The sequence below is a fragment of the Notechis scutatus genome, chromosome 1 (assembly GCF_049901735.1).
Source record: "Notechis scutatus isolate UNSWTSFEM ecotype Mainland chromosome 1, rNotScu1.2, whole genome shotgun sequence".
In the NCBI taxonomy this organism is placed as follows: domain Eukaryota; kingdom Metazoa; phylum Chordata; class Lepidosauria; order Squamata; family Elapidae; genus Notechis; species Notechis scutatus.
This window is the reverse complement of record NC_142009.1, coordinates 306,403,964-306,426,928: the sequence shown is the minus strand read 5'-3', so window position 1 is coordinate 306,426,928 and position 22,965 is coordinate 306,403,964. Positions and strand designations below refer to the sequence as shown.

The 22,965-nt window shown below is 39.2% G+C and overlaps 1 protein-coding gene across 4 annotated transcripts in view; it reads left to right on the top strand.

The window, feature by feature from the left end:
• The first annotated feature begins 312 nt into the window (after positions 1-312).
• Positions 313-22,965, top strand: part of BEGAIN (brain enriched guanylate kinase associated) — a 169,165-nt gene continuing 146,512 nt past the window's right edge. For 2 of the 4 annotated variants that reach the window (XM_087952174.1, XM_087952173.1), the window contains exons 1-2: positions 313-562; positions 1,473-1,501. In XM_087952174.1, coding sequence (XP_087808300.1) covers positions 368-562; positions 1,473-1,501 — 224 coding nt within the window. In that variant the 5' untranslated portion in view covers positions 313-367. Of the gene's footprint in view, positions 563-966; positions 1,387-1,472; positions 1,502-22,965 lie in introns of those variants that run through there. The other 2 variants (XM_087952175.1, XM_087952176.1) reach the window with 2 other exon arrangements.

Genomic DNA, 22,965 nt, shown 5'->3' with positions numbered 1-22,965 from the left:
GTGTGATGATACGCTTGTTTTGTGATGTTACTCTCTCATCCACAAAATCGGGACGAAAGGTCCTGGATTTAATTGTAGTAAGAATCTGGCGACGGAAAGAGGCAAGGGGCACTTCACTTCACCTCGCTGCTGACCAGAGCTTCGCTCTATGGCTTCATCGGGAAGCAACGGGTTAATTGCGAGGCTTCCCGATGTCCCGGTTCCGTACACCGCCACCTGCCCGGCGTCCCGGACTACATCTCCCATCATCCCCGGCCGAGCGTGGCCTGCGCCGGTCGGGGCTGTTGGGAGTTCTGGTCCAGCACACACCTGGCAAGCGGCAGGTTAGGAAGCAGGCTGCGGGAGGCAGAGAGCCGGCAGCTGCGGGATGCGAAACATGAAGCGGAAGGGTTGCGTGTGCCTGGCGCTTTCTCTCCTCCCCGGCTCTGCGGGGAACGGGCGGAACCGGTGGGTGAAGAGAGGTTTCCTCCTGGCCATGTCCGTGGGCTGCAAGCCGGAGAAGAGGAAGAAGAAGGAGAGGGGGAGGCTCAGGCTAACGGCTCGCCCTGAAACTTTCCCCGAGGTGTGTGATCCGAGCCTGGGCGGGGAGGTGCCTGGTGCAGCGCGGCGCCGCTGCTGCAAAGAGGAAAGGAAAGCGGGAGAGAAGGCAAAGAAGAAAGAAAAAGAAGGGGGGAAAGGGGGAGCGTATAGAAAGAGATGCAGAGAGCTGTTAATTTTAAAGGCACTGAATTACGGGGGCGGACGGCTGGGGGGTTTGGAGGAGAGTGGGGGAAGAACCGCTGATCATTGAAACTCTCCGCCCGACTTTCAAGGCTTATGCGCACTCCCATCTGTCGAGATCTTTGGAAACGTGACGAGGAAAAAGACACGCGCGCGCGCGCCCGCGCCCGCCCGCCAAGCCCGTGCCAAACATCTCCGGTTTCCAAGCGAAGCTTAAACCGTTGGATGGTTCCAGCCGGCAGTCTCAGATCGCTCCACCGCGTCCCTCCCTCCGTCCTTTCCTCTTTTTTTCCCTCCTTCTCCCCCTCCCGCTGTTTGCTGCCGCTGCTCCTGCCCGGGTCTGCCCCTGCGATTTCAAGTTTCTCTCTCCTGGCATCCGAGCGGCACAGTAACCTGTTACTGGCACGCCGGTTCGCTCTCTTTCCTGCCTCTCCTCGCCGCTCCACATTGAGTCATCCCATGCTTGCTCAGGCCTCCTGGGTGCCCAGCGTCTTTTCTGCAGCCTGCTGCGTTCTGCTGGAGTTTCAATCTCTCAGCCCGTGTGTGTGTGTATCTCTCTCTCTCTGTGTGTGTATGCGTATGTGTGTTCGTGTTAATGCTCACCCCAAGACCTAGCCTCTGTTCGCAGTGGGCTTGGGAGTTACCGGCCAGCAGCAAGTCTTTGGGGTATATAGCCTGAACTATGCATTAATCTGCCCGGGGAACCCAGCGCTCCCTGGCCATTCACTTGCTCCTTGTTTGATTTCTTATAGGCCTCTGCGGCAGAGATGGAGAAAATAAGGTAAGCCAAATATCTCTCCCCCCCTCCTTCCACACACATAACACACACACTCATTTCTTTCTTTTAAGGCAAACAGTCTAGCCCTTCTCTGTCAGTAAGCATTGGTGCCCTCTGCCATGGGCTGCATCTCCTCCTTTGGTGTACCAGGGGAGCAAATGGCATGCAGGGAACCAGTGAGGTGCTACTTCATTTGTTTTAGTGAATGTGTTTCTGCAAACGTGATAATTGCAAAAGGAGCATCTCTGCCCTCTCCGCAGGCTGAAATGTTTCTGTTCCAAGATGTGAGGGAACACTTGCTTAAACAAATGCAGTAGCATTTGTCACTACCACTTCTCAGTTTGACTGCAAGAGCCTGCTTTCCCCCTCTCAGTGAGAAAAGCCAGATCAATAATTCCCAGGAAAGGGATGGGCCGTGGGGGTGGGGGGGGAAATGGGAGGTGGGGTGAAGCTACCAGTAATATTCATTCATCTTTTTTTTTTAAAAAAAAAAAAACCTTTGCATCAAATCATCTAATTGCTAATGTTCATTTCAGTGTAAATGTTGCAGCACTAATATTTGATTTTATGTTTTATGTTTCTTGAGTAATGACAATTTCTCTTTTTTTCTTAAAAAATGTTGTTTTCTCTGTGTTCAAAACGCTGTCTGCCTGTGGAAGTTTCTTCTGGATGTCACTCCCTCCTTTAAGTCAAGGAGGAGATGACAATTGGAAGAGGACAAGTTTTCCAGTTCATGTCTTGACTGCTAAGTCTGCTTTGGAAATTTCTTGTATGTCTTGCAGTAACTAATTCACCTTAGATAAAGGCCATAAGACCTTGTTAAATTGTTGTCAGCTCTAGCAAAGTGTTATATATATAGATAAGCAATCCAGGCTATGCTTACTAGAGACGAAGCCCCACTGAACACTACTAGGTTTATATTGGAGTAAACTAGTTTTGTGATGTGAGCAACAAAGTAGAATTTTGAACCTAAAAAGAATTTATTTTGTTTAAATAATTAACATTGAGGCTTATTTTCTAGGATTCTGGTTGATTACCTTTATTTCTTCCAATTTTTAGCATTGTATCCAACGGTGTTGGATTTTTCAGTATTAAAACGGTTTCCATTAAGCTGGCAAACGTTCTAAACAAAAGACAAAAAAAAGTCAACGAATAGCTGAGTTCTTGAAGAAATGTGAATTCAGCCTGAAAAACATAGTCTGGTTTATTTTTACGTGGTTGTGGGAAAATGCCATCATTGGAACATTCAAAGAGTTTTAGAGTGGTTGTATATGAAGTTCATTCATGATTATTTTGAGTCATAGGAACTGAAGATTGGAATTTCTCAGGATGATGGAAAATATCTTGGTGAATATTCATTAGAGGACTTTGAGGGAATCAGTAAATATATTGCAGTATGATTTGTCATGATGTCCCTAAATGTTAATTACTTATACCAAACTTTGTCAATATTTTTGAGTGAATTATTGTTGGTGGTCCACCACTGAATTCCAAAAAAGGAATGGATTTGAAAAGAATGAGCTAAATGATATTTTTCAAGGCAAAGAGGACAGTATACCAATGCAAAAGATTTAAATCATATTCCCAAGCTAGAAATGTTTCTGAATAGATTCTTGTCTCCATAGTCATGATTTTTTGTAGGTATTTTGTTAAAAAAAAAACAGTCTATAAAAATATAAATAATAGGAAGGCCTATTAGTTGTATGTTTTTTCATCATGTTTTCTATCCCAATAATTTATGACGGGAACACAAATATGCTCTTTTGGCAGATAGAAGGGACTGAAAAGAAAATAGACTTTTAACAGTATGCTAACACTGTGAGAGAGCTTTGCTTGATGCAAGCCAGATTTTAAGAAGAGATGAAATGATATTCCCTAGAGTTTGCTGTCCTTAATTAATCTTCAGGAACACTTTTTTAGGGGGTCAACTCTGTTATTTCATAAAGAAAAAGGATCTTCACATAGGTGTAACTGACAAAGACATGGATCACTTTTCTTTTTTTATATCCTGTGTTGATGTGGTTTTGCTCTAGTTATTATGAAATGTGAAAATCAATGTACTACATGCCCTTAAAATCCTGCGCTTGGTTTTTTTTTTTGGTGGGGGGGAGGTATCTTGATTGCATGTAAGTTCTGCTGGGAATTGTTCCACTCAAACATGAGCTGGCAGTCTGCTTCTGGATATACAAAGACATTCACCTCACTCTTGGCTTTGCAGCTAACTTTTCAAATCCCTGCTGAGAATACTTTGCTTTTGGCACTGCCTTAGCCAATAGATGGGGCGTGGACACATCCTAGGCTCAGGATGATGTTTGGGTTAGCATGTTGTTTGTTTTAGCAATGAGCTTCCATTTACAGCGCCTTAGCACTTTCTCATTTCCAGCTAGGTTGTCCAGCTAGCAAAAGTGCTCATGCTAAAAATGAGAAGAAGTGCTATTGTTTAAATTCGCACATGTGGCTTTTCTGTCAGTTGGAGGACATCAGGTGAACATGAAAGCATCCTGTATGGAGCATTTAAAAGAAATATGACAACTGCTTCAGTAAGAATCATGCAGGCATCCTTTGCCTTCTTGTTTTTCTCTCATTTTCCATCTACCTGTGTCCTTTGTTTGAAAATCATCAGAAAAGTAAAATTATAGCTATGTATGCTTTTCCCCAGAGATCTCTCAGGTAAGAGTGATTCCTGTTCATTGGATAACAAGAAAACTATCTATCTATCTATCTATCTATCTAATTTTCTGCCAAAGAAGTAGTTAGAGAAATCTGGTAAATTATTTCTCCAGAGAAAAGTGGAATTATCCAGCCATTTCCCAAAATAAAGGACTTCTCCCTTGAAGTGACTGCAACACTGCTCCTGAAAAGCTCAATGCAAGGAGACTTCATCAGTATTTTCCCCTGGAATTTAACTGAAGTAGGAAGCCAGGCAGGTTGCAGCCCACTGGAAAGAGAATGGTACAGGGAAGGCAGGATAGTTACACATTTCTTTTTTGGGGGCTACCTTGTAATTAAATCGATGCAGGAATACCACGTACCCTTTGTGAAAAATTATCTCAAATTTATCTTCTCAAAAGTCCGAAGCAACTTCTTTTTCATCAAATTGAATGAGAATTGTAAGAAGGGGCACGATATTTCTTTGCCTTCCATCAATATGTATTTTAAACATTCAGTACTAGGAGTCCAATCACAGCAGTTCCTCCCCACCCCAATGCTAGTTAATATCAGCACAACCCCAAAAGGGTTTTGTAAATATTTTTCTCTTTTGGTCTGGTGGGAGCCCTTCCTTTTGAATCATTAAAAGCAATCTCACCTTTTAAACAGCTGGTGAGGCTGCTTCGGAAGCTGTTCCTTGTCACTTTCACTTGTACATGGATGCATGGACACTTGATTTTTTCCTCCCCACATGAGTGGAGACTAATGAGAACTTTTTCTGAAGCACTTGGCATGGACCTATCTACTTTAATGCTTAAGCAAACCAATCGAAGGATTTGTACAGCCCTGCCTTTAACTCTTACACTGAACTGCTTTTTTTTGGTTCTCATTCAGCATCACAAACTGATACCACTTTTTTAAAAAATAAATTAGTTAAATGTTTAACCCTACCTGATCAGTAATCATCCATTGAGCATGAGGATTTCATGGTTTAGTCTTTAATAGGTCAAGGCCATTAAGAAAACAAGAGAGGGCAGTGTAAATGACTTTTTTTTCCAAGGAGTAATCACTTCAGAAGTAAACATGGTTTGTAACAGCATTCTCTTAGGCCTATCAACTCAAAAGCAAATTGTTTTGAACTAAGTAAGATAGATAAATACTTGTGGAATTGCAAGCTGAGACAGTCGTGCTCCACTCTACCAAAGAGTCTGCACATCTCGCAAAATGTCAGGGAAGGCCTTGATTCTTAGATTTACTGGGAATAGGAACACTCTTAATGCCCAAATTCTGAGATATTTGCATACTTCTGTATAACAAGCATTCTTAGCTAGAAGTAGTCCTTTGGTTCTGTACTATACTCATCTAAAACAAACCCTGTAAAGCTAACTTTTTGGGGGGGTTGGCAGAGGTGGGATTCAAAAAAATTTTTATTACCGTTTCTGTGGGCGTTGCTTGGTGGGTGTGGCGTTGCTTGGGCGTGGCGGGGGAAGAATACTGTAAAATCTCCATTCCCTCCCCATCCCTTTAACCTGCTTTCCAGCTCCATTTTCCTGTGCAGGGCAACAAAAGAAGACCCAGCCAATCAGCTGGGACTCGGGAGGCAGAGAATTGATGGGGTCAGGGCCAGTCAGAGGTGGTATTTACCAGTTCTCTGAACTACTCAAAATTTCTGCTACTGGTTCTCCAGAACTGGTCAGAAACTGCTGAATACCACCTCAGGGGGGGGGGGGTATGGCGGCGGAAACCATCCAGAAAATAGTTATAGGCCAAGATGGATTAGTATTGGCAAAACAATGCCTAAATTGAGGTGCTTACGGTAGATTTCAGCTTTTTCATTCCAGCTGTGTTCATTCCATGGTCACGTGATTAAAATTCAGACACTTGGCAACTAACTTATATTTATGACAGTTGCAGTGCCCCGGGGTCATGTGATAACCTTTTGTGACCTTCTGACAAGCCAGATTCACTTAACAACCATGTTATTAACTTAACAACTGTAGTGATTCACATAACAGCTGTTGCAAGAAAGGCCACAAAAAACCTTTCTGACTAGAAGACTTCCAAGATGTCTTCCAGATTCTATGATACTATATAGAAGACCTGATTTTTTTTTCTTTTTACACAAAACCAGTTTTGACTGGTTAAAGCAAGTCTGTTTTAGTTAAATGTCGACTTAGTTCAGACATTGCAATAAGGGCTGTGATTGGTTGGTTAGTTAGGGGTCTTTTTTTTACACAGTACGTGAATGCATTATTTGTGAAAATGGCTTAACATATTGTGGGAACCGAGGCAATTTTGGTTTATTCAATAAGTATAATGTATAAGTCAATGTAGTCTTTAAGAAGCCCTATTGAAATTACTCTGACTTCAATTAATCATGTCTGATTTAAACTTCATTGATTTCAGTAGACCAGCTCTGAATTTGACCCAAAAGACATGGGTGAGGATTTCAGTTGATTATAAAAAAGGGGAAAAGTAAAAAAAAAAATCACAGGGAAAAGAGACTAACAGATTTTTCTTCTTCTTTTTTTCTAACACAATAATTTCACATTCTTCATGTAATTAATTGGAATAGTGCATAGTTTAGCAGTCTTTTTGGTAACAAGGATCTTATAAGTTGCCTGATGGAAGATTCATGTTACTTGCATACCTCCACAAACAACACACACACAAATACAAATATTTGACACACCTATATAATATAAGTATAAATGTCGTTTCTCTTCCTCTTTCATTCTCTTTCCTCCCATAGTCCAATTTTGCCATTAGGATTGGGAAACCAAATTGTTTCCTGATAAATGACAGGAAGCTACTTGTAATCTACTTCAATGATCATTTATTTTCAGCACCAAAGGCCAAATATTAGATGTATGCAGCTTTAGGTTAAAAGTTGCCCAACTATGTCATAGTATGTTTCTCCTAACACACACAAATCCTTGATGGTGATTCATGTGAGTCTTCCCCAACACACACACACACAAATACTATCAAGACCAACTCATCCTACAAGAACCTCAAAGCAAAATAAGTGCTTTCTTCCCTATTGTGTCCATACAACTGCCTGCATTAGTAATTCAGGCTGAGGAAGACCCCAGGACAATCAAGGAACATTGAGTGAGAAATAGAAGTTTTTCAGATCCTAATCCTAATTCATTCTCTTAAGAGGAATGCATTATTTCTGTAGGCTCAAGTACATTGTAAACTGAGAGCTGTATTTCAGATATCCAGACCTTACTCCTTTTAATTTTATTTTTTTAATTTAAAAAGAACTCCTTTTAATAAGTAAAATGGATGCTTTAAATATATGAAAAGCGTAATTAGCTTTTTTCTTTTTAAAAGATCATCTGTCCCCCATTATTAAAAGGTGGTTCCCGCTCATCCTTTGGAGGTCAAAAATAATTTTTAGTAGACTGCAGACATTTGACTCTAATGACTTTATCATCTTGACTGATACTGAATAAATAGACAGTTCAGAAAGAAGGTGGAAAAAAGAAGAAAAATTGCAGTACAGGTAGTCCTCAACATGACCACAATTGAGCCTAAAATTTCTGTTGCTAAATGAAAAAAATGTTAAGTGTGCTCTGTCCCCATTTTATGACTTTTCTTGTCACAGTTGTTAAGTGAATCACTGCAGTTGTTGATTTAGTAACCTGATTGTTAAGTGAATCTGGTTTCCTCATTGATTTTGCTTGTCAGAAAGTCACAAAAGATGATTTTGATCACCTGGCCTGGCAACTCTTGTAAGTGTGAAAAATGGTCATATGTCACTTTTCTCAGTGTCATTGTAACTTCAAATGGTCACTAAACAAATGGTTGTAAGTCACGGACTACCTGTACTTTGGCAAACGTATTGTATTAACCGTTCTTACTTTAAGCTACATTTTTGCTCCATGGAGATCCTAAGATGTTTTAATAAAATAGTGGCCTGTAAGAGTAGATGATAACTTCCTCCTAACTCAAGAGCTGAGATGGCCAACAGTTCCTGTGAAGTCTGGGACCATTTGTATGCAAATGGAGCAGAAGTTGCTTTAAGACTTTCAGAAAAAGAAGTTGGGTCTTCAGTCCTCTAGTTCAGGGGTCCCCAACCACCAACCAAATGTCCGTGGAACATTTCCTACCGGGCCGCCGGTTTGCTGGGCGCTGCCATCTTGTTTGACGAGAAAGTGCTTCCGGGTGAGCTTTTCCGGTTGGAAAGCGGCATTTGGGTCCTGAAGGAATCCTCGCGCCTTAGTTTCATCGAAGGGGGGGGCTTCGAACGAAACTAAGGCGCGAGGATTCTTTCAGCACCCAAGGCAAGGCGAGCCGAGCGACCGTCCCGAAGCGAAGCCCATCGACAAAGGTACAAAGGAGGAGTTGAAGGTGGCGGGGAGAAGCAAGGGACGGCTGGCTGGCCGGTCGCTCGCCTTGCCTTGTCATGCATGCTGATGCCGGTACCGGGCTGCGGATCATTTTGTGATGCCAGTACCGGGCCGCGGCACAAAAAAGGTTGGGGGCCACTGCTCTAGTTTATTCCTAGTGATATATGTAAAAGATAAAGAGGGCTGCTGCTGTTTCTTGCAATATTGCATTGCTCACCTTTCTCTTCTTCACAGCAATTATTTCCTCCTCTTCCACCAAACCAATATGAGAAGAAGGCAATGCACCTTTTCCATTTGAAAAAAAAAAAAAAGAGGGAAGGGTAGGTTTTGAAAAAGAATGAGAATGAAAACCAAAGATTGGGATGTACAGTATAGTTAGTTGTTCCTTCCACCTACACTACTACTTGTTTTGCTTCCTTTTGAGTAATTCATTAAAAAGCCAATTATGTTCCTAAAGGTGACCTTTAATATATGCACTATTTTTTTAGTAAAAGGTTAACAAGATTTTACACTGATGTTTTTCTGGGAATAACAACTGCTATGTTATTGTTTTTCGGTGGCAGCATTTCAGTTGACAAATCTGGTTAATGTGGCTAGGAGGCACAAAGAAAGACATTTTTTTAACTTTATCATCCCAGACTCCTAAGCAATATCCTTTCAATAAAGAAGAATCTCAAAAGTTGAAGAATTGATCCAGAACTTAGAACCTATAGCTTGTTGAAAATATCCAAAAAAAAAGTTGTCCAAAATCCAAGCATCCAGGAAAACAATCCCTTTCAATCAGGACCCCTGTCAAAGTCAAGGAATATTCTTGAAGTTACAAGATGTTAGATGTTATGTTTAAATCAAAATTCTTTTCTCTCTCTGAGATAAGATCATCTCTTTTTGATTGCATAAGCAGTTGCTTTGTGTCTACATAGAAATAGGTACAGAGCTGTGCAAGATTGAAGTGAGATCAAATAGTCATTGCTGTATGCTTTTTCTGGAAAACAAGATTGTTTAAAATTAAGAGTCAGGTGGTAACATGTCTTCATATGATTAAAAACAACTGTCTGTCATCTAAAATAAAATTGAAATGTTTGTGTAAAAATAAGGACAGTACCTAATCAGAGGTTGACTACCATTTGATAGGCAATACATGCCTTAATGTTTTATGCATTTCCTTTGAGAAGATTGGAAATGCATACTGCAAAATGTACAAATAAATACAAAATATATGCCAACTATGCTGGATCTGATAGGTGAACATGAATTAGTGACACAGAATAAGTACTACTTCATTGGCAGATCATTGCTATATGTTCTAAGTCAGCATATCAGAAAGTTCATATATTCTACAGAACCAAAAAAAAGGTCTATTACATTTCATTTAACTAAATTCATTTTGTACCTGGGAATACAAACTTCTAGAAAAGTGCAGAAATGAAAGGTGTAGTTTAACTTTTAAAGTGGTTGCATTTTTCTTGCTACCCAAATCTGCAATCTATCCTAAAGCTTTTTCTTAAAACAAATATTGTTAAGCCATACTGCGAGACGAAAGTCACCATTGTAAACAAACTTTGCTTTAAATTCATTGAAGCCTGAGTGACTTTTGCACCTGATAAATCTTTGTACAAATCTAAACCTGGAACTTAGCTGTTGTTTCCTTTTGCTTTTGAAGTATTTATGTAATCGGATTCTCTGGGTAATCTGCTGAAGGCAAATCCATCATTTTTTGCATGTAGTTGAAAACTTCCTCTCTTTGATGGCATGCAAATGTCATCCAGTTTAAAAATGCATTAGATGTCCATTCATAATGAACACAGAAAAAGAATTTATTGCCATAAAAAAGGTAATTCTTGCTTAATGGCCAATTTCTTAGTGACCATTCAAAGTTATGACTGACCTCCCCAGAGCTACTTACAACCCGATTCAAAGATACAATGATCATACACAAACATGTACCATAGTAACATGATTCACATGGGCATTGGCAGTTTGGCTTCTGTATACAGATGTTTGCAGTGTCCTGCAGTCTCATAACCACATTTTGCCAATTGGGAAAAACAGATTTGCTCTTCATGGCATTTGCTTAACGATGTATGTCCTTCAATTCCCAGAATTCCCCAACCAGCATGCCTGGGCTGTAAAATCATAGGGGATAGAATCATTTCTAACTAGATGTTTTTTTTTTATGCTGTGTTCAATTCGTGTATTCACAAACTCTTTACTGCCCCCTCCCCCCCTCGCCGGGTGCGGGTTTTTTTACAATTTTACTTATTTTCCCCCCCCCCTTTTTTCCAAAAAAAAAAAAATAATACTTTAATTTTTTTTTTTTTTGCGGGCCCCAATTAAAATTTTTATTTTAAATTTTTTTTTTTTTTTTTTTTATTATTTTTTTTTTTTTTTTTTCTTACTTTTCTTCCTTCCCAATACTTGGGCTTTAAAAAAAAAAATAGGGATAGTTGTGTTTTTTGTGTTTCCGCTGGTTTTGAAAACCAGGCTATAATCTGCAGAAGGATGGGTCTTTAGGGTAGCTGCTCTTATTTTATGGACTACTTTATCACCCGAAATTTATTAAGCTCATGCTTATGATTGGTTGTTGGCTGAAATATTGGTTGTATATTTAATTCCATTTTTAATTATCTTGTTTTTTAATGTTGGGTACTTTGTAATTAGACAAGTAGTTGAAAAATATTTTGAATGAATAAATAATCTCCAGCCATCATGGCCACCCTAGAGTTTGTTTATTTGAAGCATTTTATACCACTTCTAATTATTTCTCAATTCTCATTCTCGGTGGTTTTTCAAATCCTAAATCCGAAAAACATTTCACAGTAAAAGCCAGAGTAAGAACAATCCATTAAAATAAATTGGGAGAGTTGAAAGTCAGGGAATGTCCATATAAAAAAACAACCTTAGAAATGAGAATTATAGTCCAATATACACTTTCTGAACAGTTTTAGTTTGATTAACACATTTGCCCTAAACTTTAAAGAACAGTCGTGATAGACAGTGCTTCAATGACTCAAACATGATCCTTTGGATTCCTATGTATGGGTGTGTACATAGCACCTGCCTGCAACCCCTTAAATCAGGGGTATCAAACTGGCGGCCCATAGGCCGGATGCATCACACAGAGGCCACGCCCACTCCAGCTCCACGAATGGGAAAAACGCTGTGAAACATCATATGACAGCAACATGACTTGGCGAGTATGACACCTATGCTTTAAGCCAGTGATAGTCAACCTGGTCCCTACCTCCCACTGTGGCAAGAAATGTCATAAAATGGGACAAAACTCACTTAACAAATTACTCATTTAGCAACATAGATTTTTGGGCTCCATTGTGGTCTAAGTTGAGGACTACCTATGTTTGTGGGGATGAAAAAAAAACACCTTGCATTTACTTCTGTTTTTTTATGCTGTATACAACCCCAACCAGAAGAAATGTTTGAAGGGAATTATGTTAAGGGGCCTCAGACTTTTGTCTACCTGTACATTTTTTGACCTGCCAGCCCACCAGAACAATAACTAGAGAAAGAGAAAATGGAAGTTTTAAAAATTATCTCAATAAAACAGGCAGTTTGGATAGTGGCCAGAATATTGCTGGTTGTTCCATTTCTGAACCCCTTTTCTCTTCTCCCTCCTGGTCATATGACTTATGGAGGAATATGTGCAAACGACCCTGTTGCTTCCCAGTTTACAGATGCAGTGTGAAGGGAAAGAAGAAATGCACACACAACGCTTCATTTTATGAAAGGAAGCACATACTGTCCGTTTCCTACAATAAACTGCTTAAAAGTATGCTCTCCATGCTTTTCCACTTATTATTCTGGATAAACACAAAAGATTGAAAATTAGTAGCAATAAATTTTAGTTGCAAGTCAAAGAGTAACTAAGCTGCCCAAGGACACCCATATGGGATCATATTGTTGCTTGGAAACCCTTCAATTTACTTGTCCCTGTATTATTTGGTGCTATAAAATTTAGTTAGTGCAGACTTTATACTAGAACCTGCCACTGACTTTACTATTAATCATGTAGCAGATGTATTTTAAGAGGTTACATCCTGTAATTGTACATTTAATTTCTAAGACAATAACATATTAGAATTTCCAGATGAGATAGCGTTAGTAATTGTAGTAGAATATATTTAAAGTCCAGTTAATGTTTGGTTAGTTATTTGGGAACTTTCCTTAGACAGTTCTCATTTGGAAATATTTGTAAAAGTGCCATATCTGATCTGGAAGAAACTTGTGAAGACAATTCTCAATCTGTCATGGCTTCTAGTTAGAGGTTTTGTTGGAATTTTGACAAGTTTCAGCAACAGAACAGACAGAAGATCTGCTCCGTATGGATTCACTCCATTGCTGACTGTTTACAAATCCATCAGCCCAGGAGGATTTGCTCCAGCATTTTTTGATTGTCATCCTCATCAGACCTAAAGCCGAGGGATTGCTTCTGGAATCTTCTCCTTTAAGAATTCTGTTTTTCTTAAAAGTATATTTAAGGAACAATTCTGCTGGGACCGGACAATATCCATGTATGTGGTTTATGATTGGCAGTAACAAAATTCTCTCATTTATTGAGAAGAGAGTAGCATAGCATAGCATAGCATAGCATAGCATAGCATAAAATACTTTATTTGGCCAAGTGTGATTAGACACATAAGGAATTTGTCTCCTGTGCAGAAGCTCTCAGTGTACAAGCAAAGAAACACAGTAATCATCATCATAATACCAATAAGAGGAGGTAGTAAAGATAAGAAGGATAGCAATAGCAATAGCACTTAGACTTTATTATATCGCTTTATAGTGCTTTACAGCCCTCTCTAAGCGATTTACAGAGTCAACGTATTGCCCCCAACAATTTGGGTCCTCATTTTTCCCACCTGGGAAGGATGGAAGGCTGAGTCAACCTTGAGCCTGGTAAGATTCAAATTGCCAAATTGCAGACAGCTGGCTGTCAGCAGAAGTAGTTTGCAGTACTGCACTCTAACCATTGCACCACCAAGCTCTTACCATAATAATAGTTATAGTTCTGCCATACAACATGGGTAAATATGTATAGACATTTGATAGTACTGTGAGAATTAGGTCGTCCCAAAGCTTCTTTTTCAAAAGGCAACTAGATTTCCTTGTTTTTTCCTTGAAGATGTTTCACTTCTCATCCAAGAAGATTCTACAGTTCAGATAGAATGGTAGAGAATGGAAGGATTTATATTCTTTGCAGTCATCTTCAGTCAGTCAGAACTTAAGTACAGGTAGTCCTCGACTTACAACAGCTTGTTTAGTGACCATTCAAAGTTACAATGGTGCCGATATATGTGACTTACGACCATTTTGAACAGTTATAACCTCTGCAGCATCCCCATGATCATGTGATCAAAATTCAGATGCTTGGTCGATATTTTTGACCGTTGCTATGTCCCATGTACATATCCTATGTACCTTCTCACAAGCAAAGTCAACGGGGAAGCCAGATTCATTTAACACTTGGGTTACTAACTTAACAACTAACTTGTTAAGTGATTCATTTAACAGCTGTGCCAAGAAAAGTCGTAAAATGGGGCAAAACTCACTTAACAAATGTCTCATTTAACAACAGAAATTTGAGGCTCAATTGTGGTTATAAATTGAGGAGTACCTATATTTCTCATTTCCAGAGCTGCAGCCGCTGGCTCCTGGAGGTATTACCTTCCAGGTATACTGAAATATATATTTATACTTGATACTTCCAGTGGTTTCTCATGCTTTGATATTTCCCATCATATGTGCAGTCACAATTCTAGTCTCTGTCTATCATGACTGTAAAAATGCAAGTAAATCACGTAGAACACAAAGAGATTGAGATCAGGTAGCTGAGTCCAAAGAAAACAAGTACACCATGGTTATAGCAGTACTGAATATTATTTTAATACCAGAGCTTCTCACACCTGGTTTTTGTCTATCGAAGTTAGGAGGAAATGAAGGAAAGAGAAAAATAGAAAGTTGAAGTAAGTCAGAAACAGATTTTGCCTGCAGACAGGAAAAAAAATAGTGAATGCTATTTTTCTGAGCTTTCGATCTGTGCATAGCTTTCTTCATAGGCTATGTTTTATGCACCTGAAGACCACATCTGTTCCATTTGCTCAAATCCAGATAGCATATAAAAGAAGCAGCAACTATGAAACATCTAAATATTTCATACTAAGATCTGCAATAATAAACCATTTTAGGATGCAGAATGCAGCTCCATTGATAATTCAAAGGCACTGACAGTTTTCTTTCCTAGCCAAGTCAAGGCATTATAATAAAAACCAGTGCCAATTAAATTACCTGGTTCTGCAAAACAAAGCTGTGCTTGAAGATAGAGAGAAATGGTCAGCCCCTAAAATTTTAACATGTTGGCATGATACTATATGATGACACTGCAAAACTAGAATATTCTATTGACCAATCAAGGTTGCAATTTGATTAAGATGTTAATTAATTAAAAAATATATATACACATAGCCTACCCTGCCTTTGTGCTTTTAAAATATCTGCTTGACCTTCAGAAATTAGCAACTAATTATCAACTGCTAATGTCTAAACTATACGTCAAATATCAGCTTAAGATACAGTTATAAAGTATAGTTGGAAAGTTGCCATCTTGTTCAGTGCAATACCATTTTAAAGCCATGTTTAAGAGTGTAGAAATAATACTGGTTTGCAAACAGCTGAAGAGGGGGAACCATCTTTCTGTGATTCTTGATGTCACTGTGTGAATGCTGGTACAAGCAATATCACAGCTATGTTCAGTAAGGCTTGGTATGGGAAAAAATGCACAAAATGTCATTGAAAGGGTGAAATGCGACATTTCAGGTATTGGTAAAAGAGAATCTCTGATTCATTGCCTATAATGTTTTGGCAAATCTATTTATTATATAACCAAACCTAAACTAAACTCTTCATTATACTGTATATGCAGACTGTGATTATTCAGATTCTCTGGCATGGTCATCATTTGCCATGATAGAAACATACACCTGGGAGTGATTAAAAAAGGTGCTTATGGAATTTCCTGATGAAATAGAAGGTGGCCTATCTTAATTAACTGGTATATGTAAACTGTGCTAGCCTGCAAGTGAATTGCAGTAAGAATCCTTCTCTTGATACCTTTAATGTTCTACCTCTACAACTTGAGATGTTTTGAGATGTTTACATTCATGCTAATAAAGCAATAAAAATATTTACACAATGGGATAGGAATGTAGAAGTTGTGTCAGGACTTAATCAATTTTAGCATTCCACTACTTAAGTTGTGTGAATTTTCTCAGAAATCTTTTCCTCAGATCATGTTTCCTCTGTTGTTTTTCTCAAGCAGCCTTCCTACATTCCTTCCCTTTCCTTTGGGTCCTTTTCTCTCAGTCACTGAGCTACATTACTTCAATTCTATTTCACATGACACCTTTCTCTTCCTTCACAGAAACCGGAATATTGCTTTGTTCTTTAGGTAAACTAAACATTCTCAGCCAATATACTAGACGATGAGTTGGTATAAGTGCCAGGAGAAATTGGATAGATAAAAGACCAATAGCAAATACCAGAGGTACAACATAGACTGAGAAATTGAAAACTGTCTTGAGAGACAGGAATGCCAAACAAGTTCTATACCATCTCCAAAAACAAATGCGTAGTTGTGTCTCTGCGGTTATCAGGAATCAAGCTTGACTCAAGGCTGACTTTATCTTTTATTTTATTGTTAGACTCATTTGTCAACCCAAAATCAGTCTGTTTTGCCATGTTCTGTCTGTACATGTTGTGACTGGCCTGTATATAGTTTCTCATGAGGATAATAAAGTATTCTGGGGATCCCATTTTTCTAAGCACATTCAACTGCTTGATGTGATCAATATCAAAGGCCTTTAAATAATTAATTAAGCACATGATTGTTATTGTTTTAATATTCTTTGACTTTCTCAATTATTCATCATGCACCTGAAATAACGTCTCATGTTCCCCAGCTTTTTCTAAAGCCATCTGGAACATCTGGCATCTCTTATTCCAAGTAGGACTCTAACCTAAGTATTATTTAGCTAGCATGTGACATTAAAGATCTGTGTCAACTCGTAAAGTATTCCTGGCTTGCTCTCGAGTTGGCATAAGAAGGATGGCGGGGGGAGATCTGATGGAGCAGTTTGGTTGCTATGACCAGAAGCACATTCCACACATACCTTTTTCCAGATTGTGTCCCAGGATACCAGGTTACTCATGAATTAATTAGGGCATCCGTTGGAACCCTGACAATCTGATTCAATAATTTATACATTCTGTTAAATTTCTCTTTCTTATTTTGAAATGTAGATTGAGCTTTTCCAATCTGTTGGCCACCAAATCAATCTCCAGATTTGGTGACATATCTTAGTTAGAACCATCATTAATTTTTCTTGCCATATGTCTATGGAGATTCTCAGTCATCCAGGTCATGGTTGTCCCAAAGATGCTTTTTCAAGAGGCAACTTCTTGCCATATTTTGCCACATTTCTATGAGTTTTCAATTTATTCCTTTGGCCTTCCAACTTGGTAATGATGTACTTCTTCTTAATAGATAATATCTTCTCCAGTACCTTAGATGTTGACATTATATATATATATATATATATTCATTCTTAAGTTTTGGCAGAATCTCATCTGCCATCATCAGGTGTATGTATGTATGTATGTATGTATGTATGTATGTATGTATGTATATATTAATTATTTTAAGACAAACATACACAGGCAATACATAAAAAAAACATAAAACCATCTTCCATTTTGTACATACAGTGTGTCGGTTTAGAATCTTTTGTGTGATCCTTTCATAATCATTGTTCACAATTTATATCAATCTCACATTGTCAAACTAACATATGCTTATCTATTTATCAATTATTAATTATCCTGCTATTTATTCCATCAATATTATATTATGCTGTCATCCAATGGTTATATATGTCTACATTATATTTTGTATCAGTCTATTAAACTTCTATAACAAAATTATCTATTCTGTTACCTTACCATGTCTTTTTATCCAACCATTGATAAAACAAATCCCATATCATATAAAATGAAAGCTTGACATTCCATTTGCTGATGTCCATTTTTAGAGGCATCATTTTGGATTATAGAAGATAGGAAATACGCATCTATAGTATTTCCTATCTTCTATACTATACCTAGTATTTACTTAGGCAGGAAAAAACCCAACTCTTTATTGGAAATAAGTAGTCTGACTCAGCCTTAACTCTCGTGCCTCTGGTTGTTAATCTTGATCTACAATCCATTGTAGATCATTGTAGATAAGATAAACTAAAGAATCACAACTTTCTTAGTCCTATGCAATTTTCTACTGACATAAGAAATACGGTTTATACATAAAAATCAAAGTCCTAAGAAAATTTTTAAAGAATTTTAATTTTTAAAACTCCACAAATCTTTCATTATTCCTTTGATTCATTTGGGCTATATGGAAAATGCAAAAGGCACCTTCTCAGTGGAGTCATTTTAATATCCCATAATATCCCAGAAGAACAGTATTGTGACATTATAGAAAATTTAAATTGTGAACAATCTAAAAGTGATAGAGTACTGATGTCATGTGCCTTTTGTTGCCATATGACTGTGATGGCGAACCTATGGCATGCGTATGCTGGCCAGCTGGTCTTTGGGTTTCTGCTGCGCATGTGTGAGGGGGCAGGGCACATGCACAGGAGAAGTGCATGCTTGCGTGGGGGGTGAGGCACATGCGCGCGGGATGTGCATGTATTGCATTTTGGGGATGAGCATGCATGCTTTGGGCACTCAGTGCCGAAAAGGTTCGCCATCACTGCCATATGACAACAATAGTACATATTAACAGGATGCTAGTATTAGGCATCTTCACTCTAGAGTATAATATCCTGACACCAAACCCAAGCAAAATCACCTAACAGTCACTCAGAGTGCCTAACCAGGTCAAGTTTAGTTCAGTAAAACAAAGTAATCGAGTCTGGATCCACTATACATTTTATGAGAGCTTAATTTATGATCATAGTGAAGTCCAGACTTACAGATAGATCTTCCTCCATCCTCCATTCAGGATTTTTGACAGCAACTTTATATTTAGTTAACAAGTATATTTTGAACTGAATTTTCTTTTTCCCTCCAATCAATATCTCTTTCATTATAGTTTGTTTCTCCTATCTCTGTTAGCTTGTTAAACTTACTCTGTATTTGGGCTATGGAGGCTCAAATCCATAAACCATTTAACGTTCAAGAATCCGATTTATTTCAGCAAAGCATCTTTCATCAAAGCTCTGGTAACTAGCAAGGAAAGCCAATTACTTCTTTGCAGACTTCAGAATCAGAAATCTTTCTTTTTCCATTTTAAAGTGCTAAAATACAATGTTTATATCAGATATATATCTCTTTGCTTTGATATTTTTTCTTTGGCTTTTTTGTTGGATGGATTATTCTAACCAACCCACAGTTAACACACAGTTACCATTTATTAAGATACTAATGTGTAATTGCTTTTTGCATCCTCAGGTTCAGAATTTCATTTGCAAAAAGAATATCAACTAGAATGTATATTTTATTCAACACAGGGTCCTTTTTGCTTTCCATATAAAGAATACTAAATGTATAATTCCAGACTAAATGTTGTTAGGGTCATTTGGGAAAATACTAATTAAGCTACAAAGTTCAGTGGGAACAAAGGCTCTGCGTGTATAGTTTTAATCCTCAGCATCTAGGATATGTTTGTGTTTAATATGCTTTTCTGCTTACACTCTACTCAGAGCAGATAAAATCTTAATCATAAAATACCCTAATATTCCCAAAGTGATAAAATAGATAGTATAAGAAAAGCAAGAAAGCAGATAAAATATGACAGACATAGAATTAAATGTGATTCCTAGTGGAAAGAACTCCACAAGTATTTTTAAACTCTCCCAAAGCAGATGGGTGTCAACAAAGTAGAGAAGGAAAGGGAAGGAAAGGGAAGAGGAAGGAAGGAAGGAAGGAAGGAAGGGAGGGAGGGAGGGAGGGAGGGAGGGAGGGAGGAAATGATTGCAGAAGTCAGGGCTGTTTGACAATTGATACTTGGCTGATGGGGATTAGAGACTTGAAAATAGCCATTTCATCAATATAATAATTTGGTTAAGAAAGACTAATTTGAGCAGGACCATCCAATCAGTAAACCTAAATATCAGCTTAAAATTGAAGTGCAAACTGCTTCAAACCACACATTCAACTGCAATTCAAAGATTTCTGCTTGAGACTATGAGCAAGATCACCACTTAAAGATTTAGGAGAAGAATGGCCTTCAAACACAAAATGCAAACTGCAAAGCCAGCCCTATCAACAAGCAGAGTTAAATAGCTACTTTAGATGACAGGTCTTGGCAGACACATAGCAACAAATATGCTGTGGAGAAGACAGAACTATGAGTTCCAATCAGCTTGCTCTACCTTTCAAAGTTAGCTTGCTGTTTTCAGATGCGATTGTCCCATCATGAGCACTGAAGTAAATTTAATCTGTTAGTCCAGTTGGTTTGTATGAATGCAATGGATGTGGAGGATGCCATCTTCAGGCGCTCCATCTGGTTGTGTTAAAACATCATGCTAAAGCAGGGGTGGGCAAACACGGCCCGCGGACACATCCGGCCCGTTGGTCATTTTAATACGGCCCGCCTCTGAAAAAAAATATTCCCCTCTGAAAAAAAAATTGGGGCCGGCCAAAGAGACCCTCGCCGCACGCCAAAAATTGCACACACAACACGGAGCTGGGCAGCCGCTTCCTGGTAGCGGGCCAAGGCCACCGCCCGGGAACGCCCACTGCTTTCCTCGCCAGGGCTGGGCGGTGGCGTGTTGCCCTGCGCCGCATGGCCCCGCCTGGCAGCGTGCTTCTCAGCTGGTCTCCTCCTCCTCGGCCATACAGAACAAACAGGCAGAGAAGGAGGAGACCAGCCGGCTGGTTGGGGAAGCTTTCTGCACCAAAGAGGCAGCTACCAATCTCCGGCTTTGCTTCGCTTCTCCAATGGTCCGGCACCACCCTGTTCTTCTTGTGCTGCCAAAGAGACGGCTAATGATCTCCGGCTCCGCTCTGCTTCTCAACATCCGGCGCCACCCTGTTCTGTGTTAGGCCCAGCAAGTCCGAGCAGCCGGTGCACAGAACAGGGCAGCGCTCGGATGTTGGAGAAGCAGAGTGGAGCCAGAGATCATTAGCCGCCTCTTTCGCAGCACAAGAAGCCTCCCCCAACTGGCCAGGTGCTCTCCTCCTTCTCTGCCTCCTTCTCTGCCTCTCCCCTCTTGCTCCTCACAGTTGCCCTGAGCTGGTGCGGTTCTTTACTTGGGCAGCCAGACGGCGCAGCAGCGCCCGCAGCAGCAACAGGCAGTTCTGCCTGGGCTCTGCTCAGGTGTCCGGCTGGGGCTGTCAGGAGTTGCTACGCCGGCGCAGCTCGCGCGGCTCCAGTCCCGCATTGCCTTGGGAAGGGAAAGGCAAAACCAGGAGCCGCTGAGCCTGAACCTCCGGTGCCGCTGTTGCCGTTGCAAAGCACCGCCGCGGCTCTTCCTTTTTGCCTTTCCCTTCCCGAGGCAACGTGGGACTGAGCAGCGTGGAGCCGTGCCGGCAGTAGCAACTCCTGACTCAGGGGCCTCCGAGGGGAGGGGAAGGAGGAGAAGAAGGGGGGAAGGGGGCGATTCCCAAAAATCTTGTGCTGACCCGGCCCGTCTGTCAAATTTTAAAAGTGAATGCGGCCCCCCGAGCCAAAAAGTTTGCCCACCCCTGTGCTAAAGCATTATATGCCAAATAAAACAGAAAGGTGAAAATTGGTGTTGCAGATTCACAAGATAATCATGGACTATTTGGCTACTTCATCATATGTTTTTCCCTTCTTTTTAGGTAATTGCACATTGCCCCTTTTCAGATTGCTTAAAAACAAACCAAAATAAACCATAAACAAATTATATGTACCTCTTGATACGTCATACAAACCACAGTTTCACCTATGATTTACTGTCATGAAATAAATCATTGTTAATTCTTGGTCCCTTCCCTATCTATCTAATCCCTAAACAAACCATTGTATGACTTAGAGTAATAAGCAGTATCTCAACACAGTCTTGTCAAATAATGTGCTCCCTTGGTCTTTATTAATAATAAGCAGTTCTGCATAGTTGGCAGGCCCACAAAATTAGCTGTCTGACTACTTTACTCATAACTGCAAGGTTGTAAATAATAAAAACATCACAAAATATTAATGCTAAAACACAGTTGAAAATGTTAGTTTTAAATTAAGAGGACTAGCCTAAAAGATTTCAATCGAAAGTGACATTTGGCCATTAAAGAAGATCCTAGGGTTTAGCTAGTTAAATATATAAGAAAAGGAGCACTTTCACATGGCTTGATCAGTACCTTTAATAGAAAATGACCAGTTAAATTGAGTGTGTAAATGGATTAGGAAACAGTATAGTTAACAAAGCATTATCAAAATCCTTAGACTCACAAAGTTTAATCTTGCAGGTCAAGTACTGGACAAAGTTCAGTTTCTATACTGTTTTATTTTTTATTCTTATGAAAAAAAAACCCAATCTTCTAAATGGGGGATTAGAACATGAAAAAATAATCAGATTCTTTTTCAGTGCCAATAAGTTTGCCTCAATAAGTGAGCTTCAATCACAAAAGTCAGAGATTTAAAGATAAAAGTACATCAGTTAGTGTCTCTAGGTAGCAAAGTAGACATTTTAGGAGAAGCTATCCTATCTTACACTCCTGTCATTAATATTAGATTCGCAGATTGTGATACATTGCCATCAGGACCTTTTTCATATTTATTTATGGGAGAAGCAACATTCAATTCCATTTTGGAAGTGGACCTCAGCCTAAACTTCTCAGAAAATAGACTTGGAGAAAATTTCTAGCATGTTTTCTTTTCCTCCTGCCCCCTATTCTAAAGAGGCCACTACTGGTCCTAATTCTGTTATATAAAACAATTTATCTTTTAAATCCCTAAAACATTTTCTCAAACAAAAGGCTTTTATGTTTCCATGTGTTACTAGAATGCTGGAGAATTTCTTTCAAATTTCTCCTGGAGATAACAAGATATATAAAAAGTTCTATATAAAATATAGAGCTTTCTGTATTACTAAAAATGGCAAAAGGCAATATGGATAGTGTTTTCTATTTCCATTATCTGAAGCCCCCTTTAGCTGTCCATGCTTCCAACCCCACCAACCCCCCCAAATCCAGAAGATATCTCCCATTGGGATTTAACTGAAGCTTGGGAAGCTAGAGACCCCATACTTTGGAATAATTATAGCACAATGAAAAAAAAGACATGCACATATTTGCACTGTTTTCAGCCACCTAGTAATATAGGAATCTCATCCATGAGAATTTTTCTAGCATATTCTTTTTCCTTTGAAAAACAGTTTCTTTTTATACTAAATTGAAAATGAAGAGTTAAAAAGCTGTTGCAAATGGCCTGAC